Source organism: Bos javanicus, chromosome 18, assembly GCF_032452875.1.
Source record: "Bos javanicus breed banteng chromosome 18, ARS-OSU_banteng_1.0, whole genome shotgun sequence".
NCBI lineage: Eukaryota > Metazoa > Chordata > Mammalia > Artiodactyla > Bovidae > Bos > Bos javanicus.
The window spans coordinates 1,678,188-1,701,637 of NC_083885.1; the positions used below are offsets into that span (position 1 = coordinate 1,678,188).

The 23,450-nt window shown below is 60.5% G+C and overlaps 1 protein-coding gene across 1 annotated transcript in view; it reads left to right on the forward strand.

Moving 5' to 3' along the window:
• VAC14 (VAC14 component of PIKFYVE complex) overlaps positions 1-23,450 on the forward strand; it is a 76,498-nt gene that overhangs the window by 22,829 nt on the left and 30,219 nt on the right. The window contains exons 13-14 of the mRNA XM_061386681.1: positions 11,996-12,152; positions 19,930-20,062. Coding sequence (XP_061242665.1) covers positions 11,996-12,152; positions 19,930-20,062 — 290 coding nt within the window. The remainder of the gene's footprint in view (positions 1-11,995; positions 12,153-19,929; positions 20,063-23,450) is intronic.

Sequence of the window (23,450 nt, forward strand, 5' to 3'; positions counted from 1 at the left end):
CGGTCCGGCAGGGAGCCCCTGGTCCCTGGGAGGCCGTGGGGAGGGGCGACAGGAAACCCTGCGTCTCGGTTTCCTTTCTCCATCCAGTGGGGTAGTGACAGCGCGGAGGGGTGTGAGAAATGTCTCCAAACACGCCAAGCGCTGTGCCGGGCAGCAGCCAAGCCCTCGGAGCATCACTTGTGATTCCTTTCAGCTGGACTCCTTCCTGGCCTCCAGTTTGAACTTGAACCCTGAGTCTTTGCTTTTGTTGTGGGTCACTGCAAGCTAAAGGGAGAGGCTGGCCCCGTCTCAGGCAGCGCCCCAAGTGTGGAGACCCCAGAGTGGGGTGGGCAAGGGCTGCACCCTGAGCCTCCCCGCACCATGCCAGCAGTGTCCTGCTCGGGGACCTTCTTGGTCAGACGCCCCGCCTCCCGGCCGAGGGGTGGGGCTTGCAGCCGGGCATCGCCTTCTGCCTGGGGGGCATCCCTGCCCTCCGCCCATGCCCGCTCCAGGCTTCATGCTGGATGCTGGTGGCCCGGGCCCTGACCCACCCCTCGCCTGCCCTCCTCTGGGCCCCATGAGGCAGTAGGCGCTCACATCTGCAGACCTCCCAGCGCCAAGCAGGAGGGAACAGGAGCTGGGGAAGAAGGGAGTGGGACCTGGCCCATTGCTTCCCGTGCAGGAGGTGCCTCGGTCTCTCCTGGGCTGGCCCCTGGCTTGTGTGGAGTCCTGGGCAGCCAGCCTGCAGCCTGACTTTGCTCCCTGACCCTGGGCCACAGAGAGATTCAGACAGGCAAGTGTCTGCCTCCAGGTCCCATCAGGTCCTCCGCATTTCCTGAAAACTCAGAGCAGATGGTCTGGGCCTCTGCTCAGGTCCCCTCCCGCCTGTCCACCAGTACCCATACGCGCACACACACACACACACACACACCGCCTCCCCCCACCGCCCCGCTGCAATGCAAGGCCCACACACCCACATACACACAAACCCTGCCTCCCCCCGTGCCGCTGCAGTGCAAGGCCCAGGTGGCCATGGCCTGGTTCTGCATGAATTAGAACTGACTCACTGCACACTCACGGCCCTCATTTCAGTACAGAAAGGGAGAGAAGAACTTTGCTGATTGGTTCCTTCCCCAGGACGTTAGTGGAAGCAGCTGAGTTTTCAGTCCTTTAAATTGAGTTGTTTAGTCCCATCCAGCCTTCTTCACCCGCGGTTGGTTTTTGTGTGCGTGTGCATTTAAAGGGAGCCGGAGGAGACACAGTCCATTAAACAGCTCTGTTCAGGTTCCGGCTGTGGAAACTCGATTTGCTGAGATGCCAGATGTTGTCGGGTTTTGGGGCACATCTTGTGGGCCTCCGGCGGGGAGGAGGCTGCCGCTGCTCTTGGGGACCGTTGCCGGGGGCGGGGCGGGCAGGCAGGGCTGCGGTTAGCAGCAGTTCAGCATCCCGGCCTCCCATCACCCTCCGGGGAGGGACTTGGGAACCCATATTGCTGCTGAGTCGTGATCTGCCATGTCCTGGTTCTTCTACAGAATCCTGTCCCTAAGTAGCCCCTGCTGAATCCGATGACCTTGTGGGCATCCTGGGTACTTGGCAATGGAAATGCAGCCATGAACAAGACAAAGTTCCTCTTCTCCTGGTGCGAGCTTCCATTCCAGGGCATCCAGAAAGTGCCCTCTGCGAGGTTTCCCCATTTATTTTCAGGCACGGCCCTCATCTCAGATTGGAGATCCGGAGGTGCGAGACCCTGAAAACCCATTGAGTCAGATCGGCCCGCAGCCAGAGCGGAGTGGGGGGAGGCCCCTCGCTAATAGAACGTAACCACAGCCTACCCCACGTAGGGCCGTACACTCAGCCTAGGTGCCTCAACGCCTGGGTTAGCCCTTTAATAACTGCCAACTTGTCTGAAGTCATCCCAGTGTCAGGGAATGTGTTTAGACACCTTCCCTGTAGTGTCCAGAGAACCCTCAATAGTTCTTCTGCAGGAGAATACTGTTATTATTTCCATTTGGCAATTCAGGAAGTAAGGCTGGGGAGGTGAGTAGCTGGCACCCGACTAGGGGATGGTGGGGCCAAAACCAAGTCTGTCTGTCCCCAGAGCGCTCAGTCGCTGAGCCTCCGGACCTGTGTTTACCATGTGTGGCCCCCAAGCTTGTGCTTAGTCATCATATCATCATCCCCATCATCTGGCCTTTTTCTCTTGTTGCGCATGTTCTCGAGAAGACTGTCTAGTCTGGTGTGGAGAGGGCTGTGGGGCTTTGGAAAAAGCTCTCCCTCGGCACCCTGACCCGTCGTCCACTTTTCCATTGATTTACAGCTCTGTTTATCCGGGACATCCCATCTGTGGTCTATGCCGCACATGTTTTCCTCTCCCAGTGTGAAGATGATAAGCCCGCATACCCATCAGGTTTGCGGTATGGGGAGAGGCGCTGGCCCCGGGGGACAGAGTGTACCAGGTGTCCGTGATGCAGGAGCTAGGTGCAGGGAGAGGCCGAGCCCCAGAGCCCCAGCTCCGCCGCCACATTCCCCAGCCCCCGGGCATGTGGCCTCACGGGTGTCTCAGGCCCTTGTTTCTCTGCCCGCCTCCCCTGCCCCTTCCAGGGACGGCTCGGCAGTCCACACCCCTCTGGGATCCTCGGTTGTCTTTGCTTCTCCTAATTCAGGATAAGTGGCTGCTCCCTCAGTACCGCCTGCTCCTCGCAGCCTTGATCTGAAAATCCCTTTTGTCAGAAAGAATTTTGCAAGTGTCAAATTAATATTCTTGGCACTGGAGTAGAAATTCTCTCATCAGCTAGCGATCCAATGACTTGTTTTTAAGTGAAAATGCGACCCTGATCCCACAGTCTGGAAGGCGAGGCACATCCGCAGTGCTTCCTGCAGGACCCGCGGGAGGCGGGGCCGCTCTTTCCCTGCCCAAAGGTGCCAGCATCGGCCACCTCCCGAGCCCGCAGCTGCCCGGGCAGGCTCTGCCCATGAGCCCCCGGACGACAGACAGGTCCTTTCCACGTTTCCTGTGGCGTGGCCAACCCGGAGGGGCCTTGGTGGTTCCCATCCCCACCCCAGCCTCAAGCACAGCTGCCTCCCCACTGCATTTCAGATCCTCTGCGGGTCACGGCAGGTACGCGTCATTACACACATGCCCAGAGCAAACCCTGGCGTCAGCTGTGGGCTTCAGAGGAGATGTGTCTCGGTGCAGGCACACTGACTGTAACAGGCGCACTGCCGTGGTGAGGAAGACCTGTGAGGGGGAGGCTGTGCGCGTGCGGGGCCGGGAGTGCATGCGAAACCTCTGTTACCTTCTGCTCAGTATTGCTGCAAACCTGAAACTGCTCTAAAAATCGAGAATCTATTTTAAACAAAAATATATAGGATAAAAAAACAAGTCTTAAGTTTCAGAAGAGGTCTGGAAGGATGGTCAGGTGCCCCTCCTCCCCAGGGACCTGGGCCAGGAGCCTGACTGCTCTGACCTGCATGGAGGTCGGGAGGCAGGGTGTCTCCATGTGCCCCGCCGACTGCTGTTTCAGGAGGCCGAGGAAGACTCCCCGTCTGAGCCTGGCCCTTCCTAACAACCTGTCCATCACCCTCAGATTCTTTAGGGGCAAATCGTGCCCCCAGGAGGGAAGGCCTGCTGCTGTAAATGGACTGTCCCTCCATGTCCACCCCAGAAACAAGGGCTTCCCCTTGTTGCCTTCATCTGAGAGCAGCTTAGAGAAGCGGGGGTGGCCTGACACCCCTCGCGCTGGCTTCCTTCGGAAACCTTGGGGGTGCTATGTGCTGAACCCCGTGTCTGGAAGAAGGAGAGGCGGAAACCAGTTTATGGAGTCACGGCCCTGGTCAGGGTGCATCGTACCCTTTGTCTTCAGGAATCTGCCTGGTGTTCCAGGAGTAGTTTCATTATCCTCCGTTTGACATGAGAGGAAGCTCAGGCATGAGGGGGATAACTTGCCAGGAGCCAGCCTTGGAAGCTGGGTCTGTCAGATCCCAGATCATCTAAACCCCACACGAGGTCTGCCGTCACTCACCTCAGTGAGAGTGCTGCAGGGAGGGGTACTGCTCTATCCAGGCTGGATGCACTTGGCTCTGACCTGCCCCCCGGGCTGCCCCAGGTCTGCTGAGCCCCCCGGGCCCCACCCCAAAGCAGTGAGCTGTGCCAGGGATGGCCGAGGGTGGTGTGGCAGCTGCCCAGTGGAGAGCGGGACAACCTCTGCCCCATGCTGCCCCCACTGTATGGTAAGGCTGAGTCACCTCCCCACCTCTGCTCTCCTCCCCGGACCGTGCTCAGGCTCTGTTCAGTTCTGTAGCTCAGTGGTGTCCGACTCTTTGCAACCTCATGGACTGCAGCATGCTACGCTTCCCTGTCCATCACCAACTCCGGGAGCTTACTCAAACTCATATCTGTTGAGTCAGTGATGCCATCCAACCATCTCATCCTCTGTCATCCCCTTCTCCTCCCGCCTTCAGTCTTTCCCAGCATCAGGGTCTTTTCAAATGAGTCAGCTCTTCACATCACGTGGCCAAAGTATTGGAGTTTCAGCTTCAACATCAGTCCTTCCGGTGAACACCCAGAACTGATCTCCTTTAGGATGGACTGGTTGGATCTCCTTGGAGTCCAAGGGACTCTCAAGAGTCTTCTCCAACACCACAGTTCAAAAGCATCCATTCTTCGGCACTCATCTTTCTTCACAGTCCAACTCTCACATCCATATGTGACCACTGGAAAAACCATAGCCTTGGCTAGACGGACCTTTGTCGGCAAAGTAATGTCTCTGCTTTTTAGTATGTTATCTGGGTTGGTCATAGCTTTTCTTCCAAGGAGTAAGTGTCTTAATTTCATGGCTGCAATCACCATCTGCAGTGATTTTGCTACTGCTTCAGTCGTGTCCGACTCTCTGCGACCCCATAGATGGCAGCCCACCAGGCTCCGCCGTCCCTGGGATTCTCCAGGCAAGAACACTGGAGTGGGTTGCCATTTCATTCTCCAATGCATGAAAGTGAAAAGTGAAAGTGAAAAGTGAAAGGGAAGTCGCTCAGTTGTGCCCGACCCTCAGCGACCCCATGGACTGCAGCCTTCCAGGCTCCTCCATCCATGGGATTTTCCAGTGATTTTGGAGCCCAAGAAAATAAAGTCTGTCACTGTTTTCATTGTTTCCCCATCTATTTGCCATGAAGTGATGAGACCGGATGCCATGATCTTAGTTTTCTGAATGTTGGGTTTTAAGCCAACTTTTTCACTCTCCTCTTTCACTTTTATCAAGAGGTTCTTTAGTTCCTCTTTGCTTTTTGCTATAAGGGTAGTGTCATCTGCATATCTGAGGTTATTGATATTTCTCCCTGCAGTCTTGATTCCAGCTTGTGCTTCATTCAGCCCGGCGTTTCTCATGATGTACTGTGCATATAAGTTAAATAGGCAGGGTGACAATATACAGCCTTGACGTACTCTTTTCCCAGTTTGGAACCAGTTACACGTCACCTCCGTTTTCCTCCCTAAAACGCAGTCAGGCTGGATCGTGTTAAGTCCCTTCCAGCCCTGACTGTGTGGTCCTGACTCCACTGCCCGGAATACTAATGCGGCCTGCTCAAAAGTGGACAGTCTTCCGTAAGAATGGGGCTTGTTTTTCCTTCTCATATCCTTGCCTCAGTTTTTATTTTGCTCCATTTTCATTCCGTCCACTCTCCAAAACAAACAAAAACAACCCCGCCACCCCGCGCTTCAATTCTGAATGTTTCTGTACGGTCAGATCACACGGTCAGGTCGGGTGCCAGCCCGGAGCACCAAAGGGCGAGACAGTGGCGGCCAAGAGCTTGGTTCCGACTGCGGAGGGCCCGCCCCACGTGGAGGGGTGAGCCGGGCTGCCGCTCGATGGCCAGGTGAGGATGTGCGGGCCCTCCCGCCACAGGCCTCAGGGCTGGTCCTCTGCTCTCCCAGGTGGACCCCGCAGCTTCCTGCAGGGCTTGGGAGAGAAAATGAGGGGCAGGGACAGACGAGCAGGGAGAGGACCTGTGGCCAGCAAGGAGAGACCAGGCCTGCAGCCGCATGCCCCGCGGACGGGGCTCCTAGCCCGCAGCCCAGCAGAGGCCCCAGCCGTCAGCACCGAGGAGCCCTGGGCAGGGACTGCTGCCGTGCACGGACTGGGCCTGCGGTCTCAGGCCCAGCATCGCGCGGGGAGGCACCTCCTTGGGGCGAGGAGGGGCCCTCGGTAACCCCCGTTGGCTCCCATTACCTGCTCTAGGAAGACAGGTTTGTGCTGGGAGGGTTTTCAGTCTTTATCTCTGTCTGAATTTCCTCCATTGATGGGAAGGTGAGGACCCAGAGCTGCACCATAACTGGAGCTCAGGGCAGAAGGCTCCCCAGAGGGGTGGCTTATTTCCCAAAGCAGGAAAAGTAGGGCCCAGAGAGGAGTCACAAAGGGGAGGGGGTAGGAACCACCTTCCCCTGGACAGGGCTGGGGCTCCCGGGAGGAGCCAGCCACCTTCCCCAGCGCGTCTCTCCCTGACTCAAGTGATCAGGCGTCTCACCTAGAAAGGCCGCATCCACCAACCCTACAGAGTGCCCCAATAGAGCCACACGCGCCAGGGCCGCCCCCAAATCCCCGGGAGCTCTTCAGCACCCAGCTGCTTGGGCTGCAGCCTGGACCTCCGTAAACTGCTCTCTCTGGTGGGGCCTTGTGGCCTGGGTTTCCCACAGGCCCCCAGTGACTGATGCTCGTCTCTGACTGAGAACCTCGGTGTGGACCCGCCCCAGTTCCTGTCGGGAGCCTGGGGGCCAGGCCCCTGTCTGTCAGTTCCAGCGCCCTCTCTCTCTGCCATCGCCAAGGGCCCTTTTTTTCACATGCACACCCCACCCCGCCTCACTTGGGACATCGGCAGCAGCCAAGATCTCTCCCAGGACGTGTGTCCGTTTTTCCTCCTTCGGAGATAGCCAAAGCAGAGTTGGTTGCGTTTCCTTCACGTCTTCCTGTTGGCAGTTTGCAAAACCCACCGCCGGGGCAGGGAGCTGCTAGAGATGCTGCGGGCAGGAGTGTGCTGGGTGCTCGCTCGGCTCCCAGCCCACACCAGGCCTCACCATCTCCACAGCAGCCCTTCAGGCGTGCGCTCTGCTGTGTCCACCCCTCACCAAGCAGAAACCGGCTCAGAGAAGTGAGGGAACTAGGTCGGGATCTCGGCCTGATGCCCCGTGAATCCTTGAAGGTCAGTACACCACCCACTCCTCTGCCCCTCCGGGCTGGCCAGGTCCCTGTCTGTGTCACTGCAGCAGCCGGTACCCCCAGACGTGTTTCGTGAGTGCGTGCGTAAGCAGGAGGCGGGCACGTGGCAGCAGAGCGCACTGGGGCCCGTTCTGCCCTCTTCCTTGCTCGTGGGGGCCTGGGCCTGCCCACTTCGACAGAGCTGAGTAGGACTCACATGGGGCTGGGGTTGAGCAGAGACCCGGTGGCGGGCGGGAGGCCATGCTGGTGTCCTGGTCGTCGCGGGCCCGGCCCTGGAGACAGCGGCCCCTCGGCCCGTCGCCTGGTGACCGAGCTGTAATGGTGCCCGCGCTGCCCCAGGCTGCCCCGCGCGGAGGCCCCTCCAGTCCCTGCCCGCTCACAGGGAGAGTTCACCTCCTGCAGGGGCACCTGCCAGTCAGAGCTGCGAGTGAGCGAGGGCTTCGACAGGAAGCCCTGGGGTGGGAGGCAAGGGGGGCCTGTCTCCAAGCCGGCTCACCCCAGGAAGTTGGGGGCCTGTCTCACCCCGGGAAGTTGGGGGGCCTGTCTCCACACCGTCTCACCCTGGGAAGTTGGGGGGCCTGTCTCCACGCCAGCTCACCCGGGCTGGCCTCGTCCCCCTCTGCCCTCCGGGGCGGCGGCTGGTCGGTTCCAGCTGCCAGAACCCACACTTGCTGTCACCGAGGAACTTAATAAGCATCAGGTGCTGGCCTTTGGCAGTATGGCACGGAACTGGCGCCTTGGAAGGACTTCTGAGTCCACTTGAACAGAAGAAAAAGAAAAGAAAACCGCTCCTGAGGGTTTTCCTAAGGGCGTGCGTTCAAAGTCAGGCAACAAACCAACAGAATTCTTGTTCCTTTTATTCAAGTTGTTTTTCGCTTTACCGAGGCATACAAGGGTCTAATCAGGGTAGTTTCCTCAGTGGGAAAATAGGCCTAAGGCTGAGCAGTGCCCTTGCTCCCACCCCCAGATCTGGGAGTCTTTTTGGCAGAGCTGCTCCGGTGGTGTAGAAGGCAAGGCTGCGGGCCGCCTCCCCGGGGTGCTGGGCCCGGCCTGCGCCCGCCCCCTTAGTGGGAAGCTATTCTGGGAACACTGCCCCCTCAGGCCAGGCCGGGGCTGATCTCTGCTTTCTCCAGCCCGGGTCTGCTGTGTCAAGGGCCGGTGGGTGCCAGCTGCCACCCCCCAGAGTGGCACGGGGGCTCGGGCACACAGGAGCTGTGCCGGGGCCCGCATACATCCTCCCCCTGACTCCCGGCTCCCTGGGCGCCCCTCCTGGGCCAGCGGCCCGGCCTCCTGGACTGGGTTCTCCAGATGAGTCCACCAGGCATTGGGGCACGAGAGGCCTGATCCCCTGGGCTGCAGCCCTTGTGAAGGAAGGGGACAGGCTCCTGTGCGGAAGGAGGCAGGAGGCCACAAGGCTTCCCGTGCAGGCCCGGCCTTGGGCTTCCAGCCTTCGTTTGCACTCAGCTCCGCTCCCCAAGAATAAGGAGTAATCCAACCTTCCCGGGATCTCAGCTATGGCCCTGCAGCTGCCCTGTTCTGGGCAGAGGCATCAGCTAGGCCTGGGCGGTGCCCGCAGACCTCGGCCTTGGGCTTCCAGCCTGCGTTCCCTTCCCCGCCAGCCCCGAGGCAGCCCTCGGAAACTCGTGCGGCTTCTTGCTGGCCAGGACTGCAGAGGGCCCATCCCAGGGAGTTCCTTCCCTGCTTGTGGGACTGGAAGGTTGAGCCTGTTGACATCTGGGGCCTGGTCAGCTGATCAGGGGCCTAGCCAGACTCTGGACTGTTTCTCAGAGACATGTGGGTAGAGAAATGGAAGGTTTTTCCAGCCATCCCTTGGCAGAAGCTCTCCAGAACCATCCATCTTCCGTTTCCTGCCCAGCTCTGCAGCCGCCGGGTGCCTCGCCTGGGACTCCGTGTCCAGAGGTCTGGGTGGGAGGAGAGGACAGGCCTGCGGGCTTAGCCTTGCCAAGCTCTGGGTCTCCCCTGGTCCCGAGGTGGTGAAGGGGCAGGCAGGAGCATTTCCAGGAGACAGAAGGGCACCTCCCGCAGCAAGGGGTTTTCCAGGGCTGGTCTTTGGACACACTGCGGGGACAGAGTGCCTGGATGCACCAGTCAATGAGGGGTGGAAACAGCTGCTGTCCAGGAGACTGTCCTTCGCCCGCTGGAGGGCAGGGGCTGACAGCCTGTTGCGGCCCATCTAGACAGTGACTCCCCTCCCATGCTGAACGTGCCCTTCACTGCTGTCCGGTCGCCTCCTAGAAGGAAGGCCTTCCTCACTTTGCTCCCCAAGCCATGGAGGGTGTGACACCCCGTGCCCTTCACCCCAGCCGCCTTCCTCCCGGAGCTGCTTTGTCAGATGCTTTCTTCCCCAGTTGCCGCTGACCTTTTCTCTCTGTCAGTGGCCAGCTCGCTCAGGGACCAGCTGATGTGCCTTCCCCCCGCCCCCCAGCCCGTTGCCGTGGTAACCGCAGGCCCTCCTGCTCCTGCAGAATATTGCTTTCTTGTAACCTTTTTCCCTCCCTCTCCTTCCCCCCTTCTTTCTCTCACACAAAAAGAAAGCACAAGTGTTTTATATTCATTCTGCGAAAAGCTGTGTAGCGCATACTAATTGGCGTGGCTTCCTCCCGCTTTCTGTGAGCCTTTCCCATCCTCGGGGCCAGGACCGCAGGCCAGCGCCGGCATGGGCCCAGCCGGCCTGCGCGCTGCCAGGGGGACTGGCTCTGCGTGTCCTGAGGCCGCGTGGGGCGTTCCTCCCCTTGTGTCCCAGCCCTGAGTGTGACCGAGGCCGCTGAGACCACCATGTCCTTCCGAGGGCCGTGAGGTCTTCAGGGACGAGGAGCGCTGACAGCCTTGCCGGCACAGAGACCAGAGCCAGGTCCAGTGGAGGGCCGCTCCTCGTGGCCCCCGCTGCTGTCCCAGGCCCCCACTGACGCCGCCCCCAGGGCGCCCCCCGCGCCCCACGCAGAGGCAGAGGCCTGGCCTGGGCCTGCGTCAGGATGGTGGTTACCCATAGCCTTGTTCAGCGTGGACTGGTTTTCCCGGTCCACTGGGGAGGGTCAGTGGCTGAACTTGATGGGCTGGACTGAGAACCCCGAAGTGGCTCCCCACCAGCTCCCCGCTCTCCTCTTCGCGCCATTCCTTGCCCTCCGTCTTGGCAGCCCCTCTCCAGTCCTTGGCTCTGGAGGCTGAAGGAGACAGTGTTGCTGTTCTCCAGCTCCCACTTAGGGAGCTTCCACAGTGTGTGTGTACACAAGTACATGGTTTTGCTCCAAGCTGACCTGTTTGTTGGCTTCAGCCTCCAGGGGACCAGAGACAAATCTTCTGATTTGTAGGCACGAGAGGGGTGGCCAGGATTACTAAAGGAACCTGTAGACAACATTTCAGGCTGTAATTGTACAGTAGAAGTGTGTGGTTTGCATTAATTTGCGGGTTGACGTGAAACTTTATAAAACGAGACAATGCGGGATATGAAGCACAGCTCTGCTGGCCGTGTGGCCCTGCGGGGGGAAGAGGCGTGCGGAGACGAGTGACGCAGATGCTCCTGATGCAGAGGTGAGGCTGGAGGCCTGAATGTGTGCCGCTGTCCCTGCCCTGTCCCCATGCAGGGCCGCCAGCAGGTTTGGCCCCAGGATCCCCGCGTAGAAGTTGTGCAGGAAGCAACTCCTGAGATCGGCACAGCGCCCTGGCGAGGGCGAGTCCCCACGGCACACAGGAGGAGCCTGAGCCCCCCAGCCCACTGCAAAGCCGCGCTCAGACCGCCCCTGTGTCCGGGCGACAGCCCTTGACGACCTGCCCTGCCTGGTGTCCGCCCCCACCACACACCCCACTCCGGGGCTGGGCTGCAGCTTGGGTTCCAGGAATGTGCCTCTGGGTCTGGTCCCGCATCCGTGAAAAACTTCTGCTGGTTAAGAGAATGCTCTGTGTGCCTCCCTGAACCCCTGGTTCCCTGGCAGACCTGGGCTCAGCACTTCCGAGGCCCGGCAGCCCCCCTCAGGCCATGCTGCTGGTCCCGGGGGCGTAGGCAGTGCTGTCGCAGAGCTTGTGGGCCGCCTGTCTCCCCTGGGTCATGGGGACAACGCCCAGGGCCCTGTGGCCTTGCCTCTCCTCCCGCCAGCGCGGGCCTGGCCCCCAGCAGGCGCCACTCAGCAGAAGCTAGGGGATGCGGGTATGGTGAGTTCACTGTTCCAGAGTCAGGCGACTGATGTCAGGGTCGAGAGTGAAGCCAGGACTGTGAGCACTGAGCTCCGCTCATGGACGAGAGCTAGTTCTGAAGTGGAGCCTCAGGCTCCTTGAGGAGGCGCCTGTAGGCAAGACCAAGGACAGGCAAGGGCTCCCCTCCGGCTCAGAACTGGGACAGTTGCCTCCTCTGGCCTCCCCCTCCTTCACAGGGCCACTCAGGGTGCGGATGTCTCACAGGCCAGGCCTCTCAGGCGTGCTGGCTCCCCAAGCATATTTCCGGATAGGGAAATAACCCACTGGACCTGGTGTGGGTCATTGTTGCCCTGGTAGGGTCAGCATCTGGCTGAGTGCTGGTTGACATCGAGGCCTGGCCAGCCCAGGGCCCCCACTGCACAGGCTGGGCCCGGGACCAGAGAGCAGTGAGCATTGGAAGAGTTGACCCCGCCTTCTCTCCCCCTCTTCCTGCCGTCTGCCTCTGTTCTCCTGAGTCCATATCCTTTGCAGCAGTCTGTGAGCACTCAGAGCCGTAATCCAGGCGGCCCTCAGCGGCCTGGTGCCCCTGGAGGCAGCTCTCCGTCCACAGTCATGGTGCAGGGTGGGGGTCCTTGTCCATCATTCTCTTTTTCTCTCCCCAGGTTATCCTAAAGGATCTGGAGGTGCTGGCAGAAATTGCTTCTTCCCCTGCAGGCCAGACGGATGACCCAGGCCCCCTCGATGGCCCTGACCTCCGGGTCAGCCACTCGGAGCTCCAGGCGCCCACCCCCGGCAGAGCCGGCCTGCTGAACACACCCGGTGAGTCTTCCCTTCCCGGATGGTTGTGGCCTCGGGAACCCTGGGCGCGGCGCTGCTCAGTCTTGTCCAGGACTGGCTGCACGTGGGCCACCCTCCTGAGCCCGGGAGCTCCCGGGGGTGAGGGCCAGTGATGTGCCGCTCTGCAGGCGGCAGGCAGCCTGACCCTCCCGCCTCCCACTGCAGCAGCCCCCACCCTTGCAGGAGACCCTCACAGCCCTTTCCCTCATCTCCCTGCCACTCTCGGCCCTTTGAGCCACTGGCTGAATGTGAAACCATCCGAGTCAGTGATGGTCTCTTCCCCTGGGGCGCCGTCACTGGTCAGAAGTCAGGGAGCGCAGAGCTTGGGTCTCATGGGTGGAAGACGTCGTCGAGAAGCTGAAAGTAACAGGGCAGGCGGCCCAGGCCAGAGAGTGGGTAACTCAGACAGGGTGTTCCCGGGCAGTCCTCGCACGTGAAGCTGGCCGTGGCGCCCCTGGAGCCCCCACCTCGGGGTCCCTCCAGCCGAGGTGGCTCTTCTCCTGGGGCCAGCGTGACTCCGGGTCCTCCCTCGCAAGCAGATGCCACTGCCTTCCAGTGACACAATCCCGGAAAATGCCCACGGAGGCAGCTTGAAAGGAGCGTACCCAGCAAATCTTGGATGTTTGCCTGAGGTGTCTCTGTCCCCTGAGCGGCTCTTGACATCCAGATACGAGGTCTTAGACCTCCTCTGATGGAAAAGCCAAGAGTCAGATACATCTGGGGCCTTTTCAGTGGTGCCTTCTCCACCACAGCCCCACCACACCGTCCCCAGAGGTGTCCCAGTACTTGGCCCTGAGGGCACCTGCTCAGTGGAAGTGGGGGCCAGGGCTGCCAGCCAATCCCAGAAGACCTGTGCATCAAAAAGTGAATGAAAATCACTCAGTCGTGTCCCACTCTTTGTGACCCCATGGACTGACTATACAGTCCATGGAATTCTCCAGGCTAGAATACTGGAGTGGGTAGCCTTTCCCATCTCCAGGGGATCTTCCCAACCCAGGGATCAAACCCGGGTCTCCCGCATTGCAGACAGATTCTTTACCAGCTGAGCCACCAGGGAAGACATCTCCCTAGTGACACCTGAAGTCAAGCCCCGGCCAAGGGGTGTCCCATAGGGCCCAGGCTGTCACCACTGCACGCTCCGCCTGCAGCTGCTCTTGTTTCCAGCTGCTTCTGACTGAAGGCAGGAAGGAGTCAGGGGCTCTCGCAGCAGCCCAGCGTCCTTCCCTGGTTCCGCAGGATGCAGCGGTTTCCGGGCCCACGCATTGCTTCCTGTGGACATCCTGACCGCGCGACCCCTGTGGACGCGAGTGCTCCCCTCTGTTCTCCATGCTAGGTCCCCAGATCAGCACTTGGGCGCCAACCTGCAGTCTCCGGACAGGTGGCAGGGCTGCTAGAGGCTGGGTGGGGGGCTCACTGAGAGGCAGCGGGGCCAGCAGCTGAGAGGAGGTTTCCTGAGGGTGGGGGTGGCCCCCAGAACTCCTGCTCAGGAAACTGAGACCGCACGTCCTCGGGGAGAGGCTGTGGTGACAGCCCCGGGCAGGGGGCGCGCACCCTCTCCAGGGCTGTCTGATCTGCTCCTCCTAGGGACAGAGAAGGGCATGGAGACAGATGACAAGCACTTCCTGGCTGGTAGAGGCATGGGCCGAAAAGCAGCTGTGCACAGCCCGCCCTGGAGGGGCAGGGTGGGAGCCCCAGGCTGCAGGGCCTGGCCTGGGGAACTCCGGGAGCATGCCCTCCACTGCTCGGAGTGGGAGCTGGAGGGGCTTGGGTGGCAAAGAGCTCTGCACCCCAGCTTCTGGCCCTGTCAAGACGCCTGGGCCGCCAGGGAGGCCGAGGTGATGAAGACTTGCCCCAGCTCCCAAGGCTGTCAGACTGGCTCACATCAGCCAGGGCCTCGCCCTGAATTCATAGAAAACAGCTAAGTGTGCCAGACGAGAAGAAATTCCATCCTGGAAAGAGCACCACGGAAGTGCCCGCAGCCAATGAGACTCCCCGCTGTGGGGGTTTCACGGCACCGTGCGCCGAGCGTGCCCTGTCAGTGGGGGGCATCCACCCAGCACATGGTCCATGGCTGGCAGCAGGCCTGTCAGGCAGGCTGTGGTTCTCAGAGGTCAAGCTCACGGCAGTAACCAGAAGTAGGGCTATGCCCTGTTGCCATCCACCTTGGCCGCCTTGGGGAGGGCAGGAGGTGGGCGCTGAGGATGCTGGCGTAGGACACAGGTCAGAGGGCACCCGCAGACACACACGCATTCCGTCCTTTCTCCCACGGCGTCTCTGCACGTGGGGGGTTCTTCTGTCCGCTTCCGGCTGGTCACACACAGGCTGCGAGGTGGACCGTCTTCCGGTTTGGACCTGCCTTCCCCTGGCCCACCAGGGCACGGCTCTGAGAACCTGCAGGTGCAGGGCTGCGTCTCTGTAAGACAGATCACCCGCCCTGCCACCCCTACCAAGGGAATTCGGGAAACTAAGGCGGCAGGGAGCCTAGCAAAGATGAGACCAGTGGCACCGAGCCTGCACGTCGGGCCTGTAAACTCAGACTGTGCAGACCAAGTGTGTCGGTGGGCCGTCACCTGCTTGGACAGCTGCTGTGCTGGCCTCGGCGTCAGCACAGTGGTGCCCGGGGCTGCAGGCCACGTTGCCCACCAGGGACGGTGCTCTCGCCTGGCCTGGCGGGGACAGCCCTGCCTGTGGTGCAGAGCGGTGTGGGTGGAGGGGGTGGTCTCCCTTCTGCCCAACCCTTTTCACTCCTGGCCTCAGCAGAGCCTTGGGCTGGGGAGGGGGCCGCCGCTGGGGCATTCAGGAAGACCATGAGCTTCCCGGGTGGGTGGCCCTGAGGGAAGCTGGTGGAGGGCTCCGTCTCCCTAAGTTGGGCTTCCGTGAAATGACATGAAAGCGCAGTTGGGTCCCCCTGTGACTTGGCAGTGTTTGTGCCTCCTCTGCTTGGTCCACACGGCTGGAGCCCTGCCAGATTCCTAGGAAAAGGCCTGCAGGGAGGAGGGCTCCGGGTCGAGGCCCTGCTGCGGGAGGGGAGGAAGCTGGGCCCCACACAGCCATGTGGTGACCTGCGACCAAGTCCCCTGGGATGGATGTTTGCCCCCAAACCCAGCCTTCCTGACCTTCCTTTCCGGCCCATTCTTGGGATGAAATTGCTCAAGTCATCGCGCAAGGCTGTCTGCTCCCAGCTCCAAACACGTAGGCGAAGATGAGTGTTCTGATTCAGTTTCATTGCTTATGGCCCAGCCTGGTATGACCAAATGCTGAGATAAACTGTAAAGGAAACCCAGAAAGCCATCCCTGGCAGCTCCCAAAGACAGCGGTGACTCTGATGTGCTGAGCTCTTGTTTGGGTCTGGGCTGTGTTTTCGGCACTTTCTCCATGTCAGTTCACTGGACCCTCCCCATGGGTCAGCCTGTCTCTTGAGGAGAGTGCTGGCCCAGGAGCCTACTTCCTTCACCTTCCTGCGGCCCCCCTCCCCCCACCAGCCGGGGGTGCTCCCAGGCCCTGCTGTGCCCCTTCTCTTCTCTCTTGCTCTGAAGCAGGCAGCTGGACAGCCTCCTGCAGTTGGGGGACTGCCCGGGGCAGAGGGCTCACTGGCCTTTGCACAGAGACTAAAGCGACTGCATGTTAGATCGGTTCGCACTGCAGAAGGGGCTGGGCCCTCTGACATGGGGGCTCCCCACCCCCTGAGACCCCCGTCCCAGCCCCTTTCCTCTGAGTGCAGGCTCTCGATCCTCACCAGCCTCCCCATCCCAGCCCCGCCCTCAGGGCACATCCATTGCGGGCTGGGCCGTGAGCTCCTGGAGCCTGTGAGGCTCCCGCCAGGACCAGCCCAGAGGTGTTGCCCCGCAGGCCCCCGCCCCCAGGCGGCGGCTGGACCTGCCCTGGGCATCCGTGGGCCCTTCCCCGCCTCCCCCAGGCGGGGCAGTGACGCTCTCGCATCTGGTTTTGTTGAACTGTAGCGTGGTGTATTGAGGCCAGAGCTATTTTTATCCTGACATGTGAGGCGCGCGCACGTCACAGCCACAGAGCTCGATCCAAAACATCCCAGGGAGGCTGTTTGTCAGCGTTCTGCAGAGTCTCCTGTCGCCACATCAGGTTTCACTTAGGAACATCTGCAGCGCCGGCTCGCTGGCTGCCCGCCCCCAGCCAGACCCTGCACACCCGGTGCTCCTGGCGGCATCTGCCTGCCCTGGGCCAGCGGTGCTCACGTGAGCCTCCTGCGCGAGCCCGCATCTCTGCAACAGAGGCCAGGCCAGCGGTCCTCAGCAGGAGGCAGGAGGAGTCCTGCTCTCCTTGCCCCGAAGGGTGCCTCCTCCTGACACCAGGCTGCTCCCAGCCCTCCCCTCACCTCCGACCAGCACCCGCCATCCCTCCTGGTACAGGCCTCCCAGCCTGTTCTCCCTGCAGACCCTCAAGCACGTGTTGGGGGGCGGGCCCTGACCGCCCCGTCGTGGGGGCTGTAGCCCCTCGCCCCAGGCTCTTCTCAGCTGGTGAGAAAAGAGGCCAATCCAGTTGCGCGTGCAGACAAGCGAGAGGTGGGCGCCCCATGGGGAGGAGCAGGCTGCGGTCAGGCAGAGATGAGTTCAGCTGAGAGAGGCCTGGCACTCCCCGTGGGAGCACTCCTGGAGACTTCCTTCTCTCTCCACCCCTTTTCCCCTCCCAGGCCTGCAGCGCTGCCCAGAACCCTGTCTCCAGTTCCACCTCCAGCCGGCTGGTCAGTCAGAGCAGTGGCTGGTGGGCCAGGGAGAAAGGAGGCTGGGAGGGAGCGAGGTGGCCCCCACCCCATCCTTGGTGGTCAGGAGAGGCGGCCGCCCTTGCCCAGCCAGCCCAGCCTATGTTGCCCTCCCCAGCGCTCCCCAAGGTTCCCTGCCGGCTCTTGCAGGGCCTTCTCTCCTGGGGCAGCGGCCTTGACTGGAGTCTGCTCTGGCATGTGGAGCCAGAAGGGCCAGGGGCCTCGGGCAGCTCCACGGTCTCTCCCGGCAGCCTCGGAAGGCACCCAGTGCCCACTTAGGTTGCACCCAGCCTCCTGCTCTTTGAAGTAAGTGGCAGAAGCTTCCACGGTAACCACTGCGCTGTGAGAACAGGACCCTCTCGACACGGCATCTCCCACATGTGACTCTGCCCCACCCCTCCCTCCTAAGGGCCTCCTCAGCTCCAGGGGCCACATGGTGGGCCTGGAACTCCAGAGTTGACCGTGGTCCCCAGAGGCGGCCGTGGTTCAGGAGATGGGACCCATTCACCTCAGGCAGTGCTCCTGGTTAGGGCAGGTTTGCTGGTGATAACACCCCCTCTTGTTTGAGTACAGACTATGTAGGAAGCCCCAGGCCTGGTACATTACATCCTCTGTCTCATTTATTGTGGGCTCTCATGGCCCCCATCTTACAGATGAGAAAACTGAGGCTTAGAGGGGTTAAGAGATCTGTCCAAAGTTGCTCAGCTAGTCGGGGGTTGAGTGAAGATCTGATCTCAGGTGTGGTGGACTCCCAAGCCAATCTTTAAACACCATGTTTGGGACTTCCCTCGTGGTCTGGTGGTTAAGAATCTACCATCCAATATAGGGGACAGAGGTTGGGGATTGAAGATCCCACATGCCACACGGTGCAGCCAAGAAACACCCACTGCCTCTGTAAGAACCGAGCCACCCAGCACCTCTCCCCAGCGCCTGCTCAAGTCACCCAGTCCCCAGGACCTGGAGACTGTGGCCCCGGGTGGCGAGGATTTCTTCATGGTCAGTCGCTGTTTTGATCCCTTTGTCCTTTGGAATACTATGGAATCTAAGCCTGCTAATGGATGGGACAGGGACACACCTCCAGAAGGTAGGAGGGGACAGGGACATAAGGACCCATGGTCACCCAGCACCCAGAAGGCTGCAAGGAGCTGGACCCCAGGCCACAAGTACCTCCACGGGTAGGGGTAGCCTATGCCCTCCAGCCAGGCCTCCATGGGGGCAGCAGAATTCATGTCCTCAAGTGTGGGGACAGGGACATGGGGCTCCTCACAACTGTATCCACAGCCATCTCTTCAGAGTCAGCCCCAGCTGGGCCTGGAGTAACTCGATCTGTAAGAATGTGACACTCGATTCTGCAAACAGCCCCTCGGGGGCAGAGAGCAGACTATTTGCCATTCCAGAGACACTCAGGACGGCCCTGGGCCAGGCTCTTCTGGAAAGGGACCCAGAACAACACACTGCAGACAAGAAGTGCCGTGAGGCCTGTCCTTAAACTGGCTTCTCACGAAGGGCTCACCCCAGGCACGATTCACAGGAGCTGTCCAGGAGGTTCCAGAGAGAGGACAGTAGTTTGAAGGTGTGGCTCCTGGTGAGGCATCCTCACAGACGAGTTCACAGCCAGGGGAAAAAAAAATCAGGAAGCACCTTTTCCAGTTCCCAGCCACTTCCCTGTAAGGACCTTGCGAGGATTTAAGGAAGTCTGAGTTCAGCAAAACGATAGACCTCCTAGGAGAAGGTTTCACTGCTGCCTCCTGGCCCCTGCACCTGCTGAAGTCGGCCTGCCAGGGCTCCTCTGTAAGGCTTGCTTACGCTCTGGGCGACGGTTCCACACAGTCGTACTTTGGGTTGACGCTTCTGGGAGCTGATATCCCCTCGCACAGCCAAACTTGATTCCCAGAGACCCCACTCCCTGCCTGTTTCACTGAACGGCACCCTTTGAAAGGGTGACTTTGATAGTATATGAGTTGCATCGCGATTAAATCGTTACCAGAAAAAATCAGATGCCCTATTCGTGCGTCAGGCAGGTGGACTTGAGGAGTCCTGCCATCACCACCACTGCTCTTGGGCTGAGCTCAGCACGTGCTAGAAAGCAAGGGCAGGGCGACCCCAGGGGTGTGTGAATGCACAATGTTGGGGTTGGCCGCAGCACGTCGGCCCCACCCTAGTCCCCTCTGCGCTGGATGCCTTCCACAGGGCCGGGGACGGGGGGTGGGGCAGGGGGTGCTGTTTCTGGCCTTCTGTGTGTTTTCAGCTGGGGTGCGTAAGGGAGTGGAGGAGGAAATGGCAACCCACTCCAGTACTCTTGCCTGGAGAATCCCATGGACAGAGGAGCCCGGCGGGCTACAGTCCGTGGGGTCACACAGAGTCGGACACGACTGAGCACCCAAGCACATAAGGGGGAGGCCTGGAGTGTGCTTCTGGTTGTAAAGCCACCTCGAGGTCTTCAGGGTGCTACTCTGATAGAGCATCTTTGCCTGAAGATGAAGAGTGTCTGATTTCAGAACATCGGGTGCAGGTGAAAACGCCTGGTCACGTTTTGCCAGCATGTGCCGTCTGTTACTTCTTGAGCAGCAGTGGGAAAGGAGTGTGGCCTCTGCCTCTGGGGGTCTGTCGGCTTTATCGACCACTGGGGCTGTGCCTGCTTCCCTCTTTCTTCTCTATGACTTGCCATCTGTTCTTAACCCACCAAAGCCCAGGCGTATTTTATGTATTGGGATGAGTTAAAAATGTGTTCTGTTTTTTCAGAAGCACCTGGCACCTAGCGCCTAGTCTCAAGTAAGGAGTCTTCACTAAATGATGGAGTGTCCGCTGGAGGGGTGGCCAGGGGAATGGGTGCGTTTATAGCGAGCAGGGTTGTATCAGCTTGAGCACACGTGTTTGGTCCTTGCTTTTTTGCTGCCAGCGTGGCCCTTGATGGATGGTGTTCCCTCATCTGGTTGCACAGGGACTCTCCCCACCTTTTTGGCATCGATAACTGTTTCCTTTCTGTGGGCATGCAGAATAAACCCCATTCTGTCCCTTCCTCTGTAGGTACCAAAGGCTTGGAGTGTTCTCCTTCCACCCCGACCATGAACTCCTACTTTTACAAGTTCATGATCAACCTTCTCAAGAGGTTCAGCAGTGAGCGGAAGCTCCTGGAGGTCAGAGGCGCCTTCATCATCAGGTCAGTTCCGGGAGCGTCCCTTCTCCCACAGCCTCGAGTTTCATCCTCACATCGTGCAAGGGGTCGAGGCAGCCATGGGCTCTCTGCTCTTCCAGTGTGTGATGGTTGCAGAAAGAGGGAGAAGCCGGGAGAGGAGGCTGAGAAGAGGGGCCTGAGAGGCAGAAAGAAGCCGAGGAGAGAGGGGGACACAGGAAGCCTTGAGGGGCAGGAGGCAGGGAGGAGCCTGCTGAGTGCTGCGGGGAGTGGCAAGCAAGGAAACGGGGGAGCCCCACGGGGAGAGTGGCCACCCTGGGGGTGGTCAAAGGATTGATTCTCAGGAGGAGACGGAAGGGCAAAGAACAGGACGGCACAGTCCCTGCCCATTGGGAAGGACCACGCAGGGCTTCCTGGTGGTGGCAGGTGTCGCCACCCCCTGCTTTCCTGAGCTTGAGGAGGGCAGGGCTTGTCCGCTTCAGCACGCTGGCATCTGGGGCTGGTTAACTCTCAGTGGCGGGGGTGTTCTGCGCCCTCTGGGGTATTGAGCAGCACCCCCCGCCCTGACCCCCTAGGGGCTAGGAGCACCGTCACTGCCCCTGTCGGGACCGTCAAAAGTGTCCCCATACAGCGCCAAGGGCCCCTGGGGGACAGAGTGATCCCAGGTGACAGTCACGGTTACAGAGGGCAGAAGTGGATTCTGAACCTCACTGGCCAAAAGCGGAAGGTTTCCATGTTTGTTTTTTCTCATCGAGTTGGGGACTGAAGGGACCCCCCCCACCAGGAAAATGACAGACTCTCCCCACATGACTGACAGCTAGCTTCATTCGGCATTCCAAATTGCAGAGGTGTTGGCTCTTTTGATGAGTCCTCCTTGCCTGGAAGACTTTCAGGAAACCAGTGGAGAGAGGGGCCTTTGAAAAAGGAGTTTGAGCTAGTTTCCTCTCTGGAGAGCCCCACCGCAGTGGGTTTTTCCAGCCTCCATCAGCCTGGCATGCCCCAGCGGGGCCTGGGGAGAGGGTGCTGGGGGGTCGCCGACCTCCCCAGACAGCACGGAGTGGGTGCGCGTGTGCATGTGCAGGGGCGTTCCCTGTCCCATCACCGAGGGTTTGCGGAGCTGGTGGTCCTGCGTCCCCGTGGTCCTGTGCAGAGCCTTCAGGGTGGCGAGGCTTTGCTTACTCTGGGGGGTCTCCCAGGCGTCCCAGGCTGCTGGGAATCCTTATTGCTGCAGGAGGGGAATGAGAGGAGGCCACGTGCCCACCTGACTCGGTTGGAGCTGGGCTGCAGACCCCTGCACTCCTCTGACTTTGTAGCTGGCCCTGTGTCCCGTCTGTGAGAGCAGGTCAAGCCGGGTCCCTGAGGGGCCTGTCCACCCTGCACGCCAGGACCTCCCAGCACCCAGCTCCCCAGAGAATCCTCGCCCCTCAGCCTTCTGGGGCCGAGTCCATCCAGCACAGCAGTTACTCACTGCTCTGGGGCTCACGTCCCTCGAGGACCACACTGGGGCCTCCGTGTGCACGGCACCTGCCCCCAGGGCACAGCTCACTCCCAGCCCGCTTAGCCAGCGTGCTCTCCCAGCCCCAGGTGGAGAGCTCCGGGGCAGGACGGAAGGCCCTGTCATTGGGCCGCTCACATATGTTATCCCTCCTGCCATCCTGCCCGCCCCCCGAAATAGCAGCAGCCCTTGTCATGTCCAATCACAGCTTCCTTGGGGCCGTGCTAGCTGGGAGGCTGACCAGTGTACCCCGCCCCCCACGTGGAGGAGGCCTGAAGCCGTGTGCCCTCTTCCTCGTGGTCAGACGGGGTTGAGGCAGAGCTTCGCTGGGGCCCGCGCCTGGGAGGGTCAGCCTGCCCACCTGTGTCCCGACTCATTTCCTTACTTTCCGCTGGTGGCTTTAAAGAAGTGCACACTAGTGATGCATGCAGACGGCTGAGGTGAAGCCACAGGTCTGATAAGAGACAGTGGATGTTTCTTAACCTGCTCTTTGTCGTGTTCAGCCAACTATAAGTTGCTCCCTCAACCCCCAACATTGAGCAAAGAAAGGAAAGAGACTCTTTTTGCAGATAAGTGGTTAGCCGTTGTTCCTGCAGTGGTGCGTTTAGCTCAGGGTCCAGGAACGGCGACCGGAAGGACAGAGGCGTCCGGAGTTCTTGAGGACAGACATTTGGCTGTGGGTCTTGGCCTTGAGGAAGAGGCAGGACCCTCCACAGGCCGGGGAGAGGTTCCCCACCCGCCTGGCCTTCCCGGGCTGCCCCTCCATGGGGGTTGGGAACGGAGCCCCTGCAGGGGTCAGACATCTGCTCCGTGTCCGTGTGGCCTTGTTATCGGGTGGGCGTAACTGTGTAGAGGTATGTTGGGTTTGGGGAGGCCAGGGATTCCAAAACCGGATCTCAGCGGGGCTTGCTGTGCCCCACCCCAGGCCCAGGCCCTTCTTCATGCTGCAGGGACTCAGGGTGGGCGGATGCTGAGCACAGGTGGTGTGAGCGCCAGCCCTGCCCACACCAGCCCCCGCCCCAGGGCTCTACGGCGGTCAGGCAGATGCCACAGGCACTTGGGAGCCAGTTGGAGAGGGGGCTTCTCAAGTCAAACGACCTTGGGTTCGAATCCCAGTTCCTCCAGTCTTTAGCTTGTGGACTGTCTCCAAGCCCAGTTTGCTCTGACTGTAAGACACTGTCGTTGCACCTGCCCCGTCGTTCTGCAGAGCAAGGTGCAGCAGATGCTGTGCGTTTGGCGCCCGCAGACAGCTAGGGGGTGCCGCTGTTGGCCTCAGGACGCAGCCTCGGCCTCCTCCCCAACCCCGTGGTCTGTGGGGAGGGGAGACTGGGCCCGGCTGAGGGTGAGAGAACCAACCTTCTGTGCCGAGCGCTGGCTCCCAGGACGCCACCAGCGGCCCGGCCCCGAGTGGGTGTGTGTGTACATTTCCTCTGGCCCGTCCCACCCCCCCAGCCAGTGCAGACGGAACAAGCACAGGGCTTGTTTTCCCACGAACCGTCCCACTATATTCCAGAGAAGAGGAGAGGAGGGAGAAAACGCAGCCTCTTTGATAAACTGCGACATGAACTCCAGCGCAGCCCAACAGCTGTGATCCTGACAAGGCTTGCTTCTGTGCGGAGCCTGCGCGGCTGAGCACGCTCACCCCCGGCCAGCTCGGCCCTCCGGCGGCCTGGGCCTAATCAGCTGTGCCTCCCCCACCCCCCTTCCTCCCTGCTGCCTTGCAAAGAGGGCTAGCCGGAGAATGCTTTCTTTTCAGCCAGTGACTGTGCTGTGAACTCAGGGCTGCAGCCCCAGCCAGCCCCGTCCATGGTGGCTGAAGTCCCAAGCCCCGTCCCAGGAGAAAGGGAAGCCCCCAAAATGAGGCATTGGGAAGGGGCCCAAGTCTGGCGGGGGGAGCTGTCACGAGGCTTTCTTCCATGA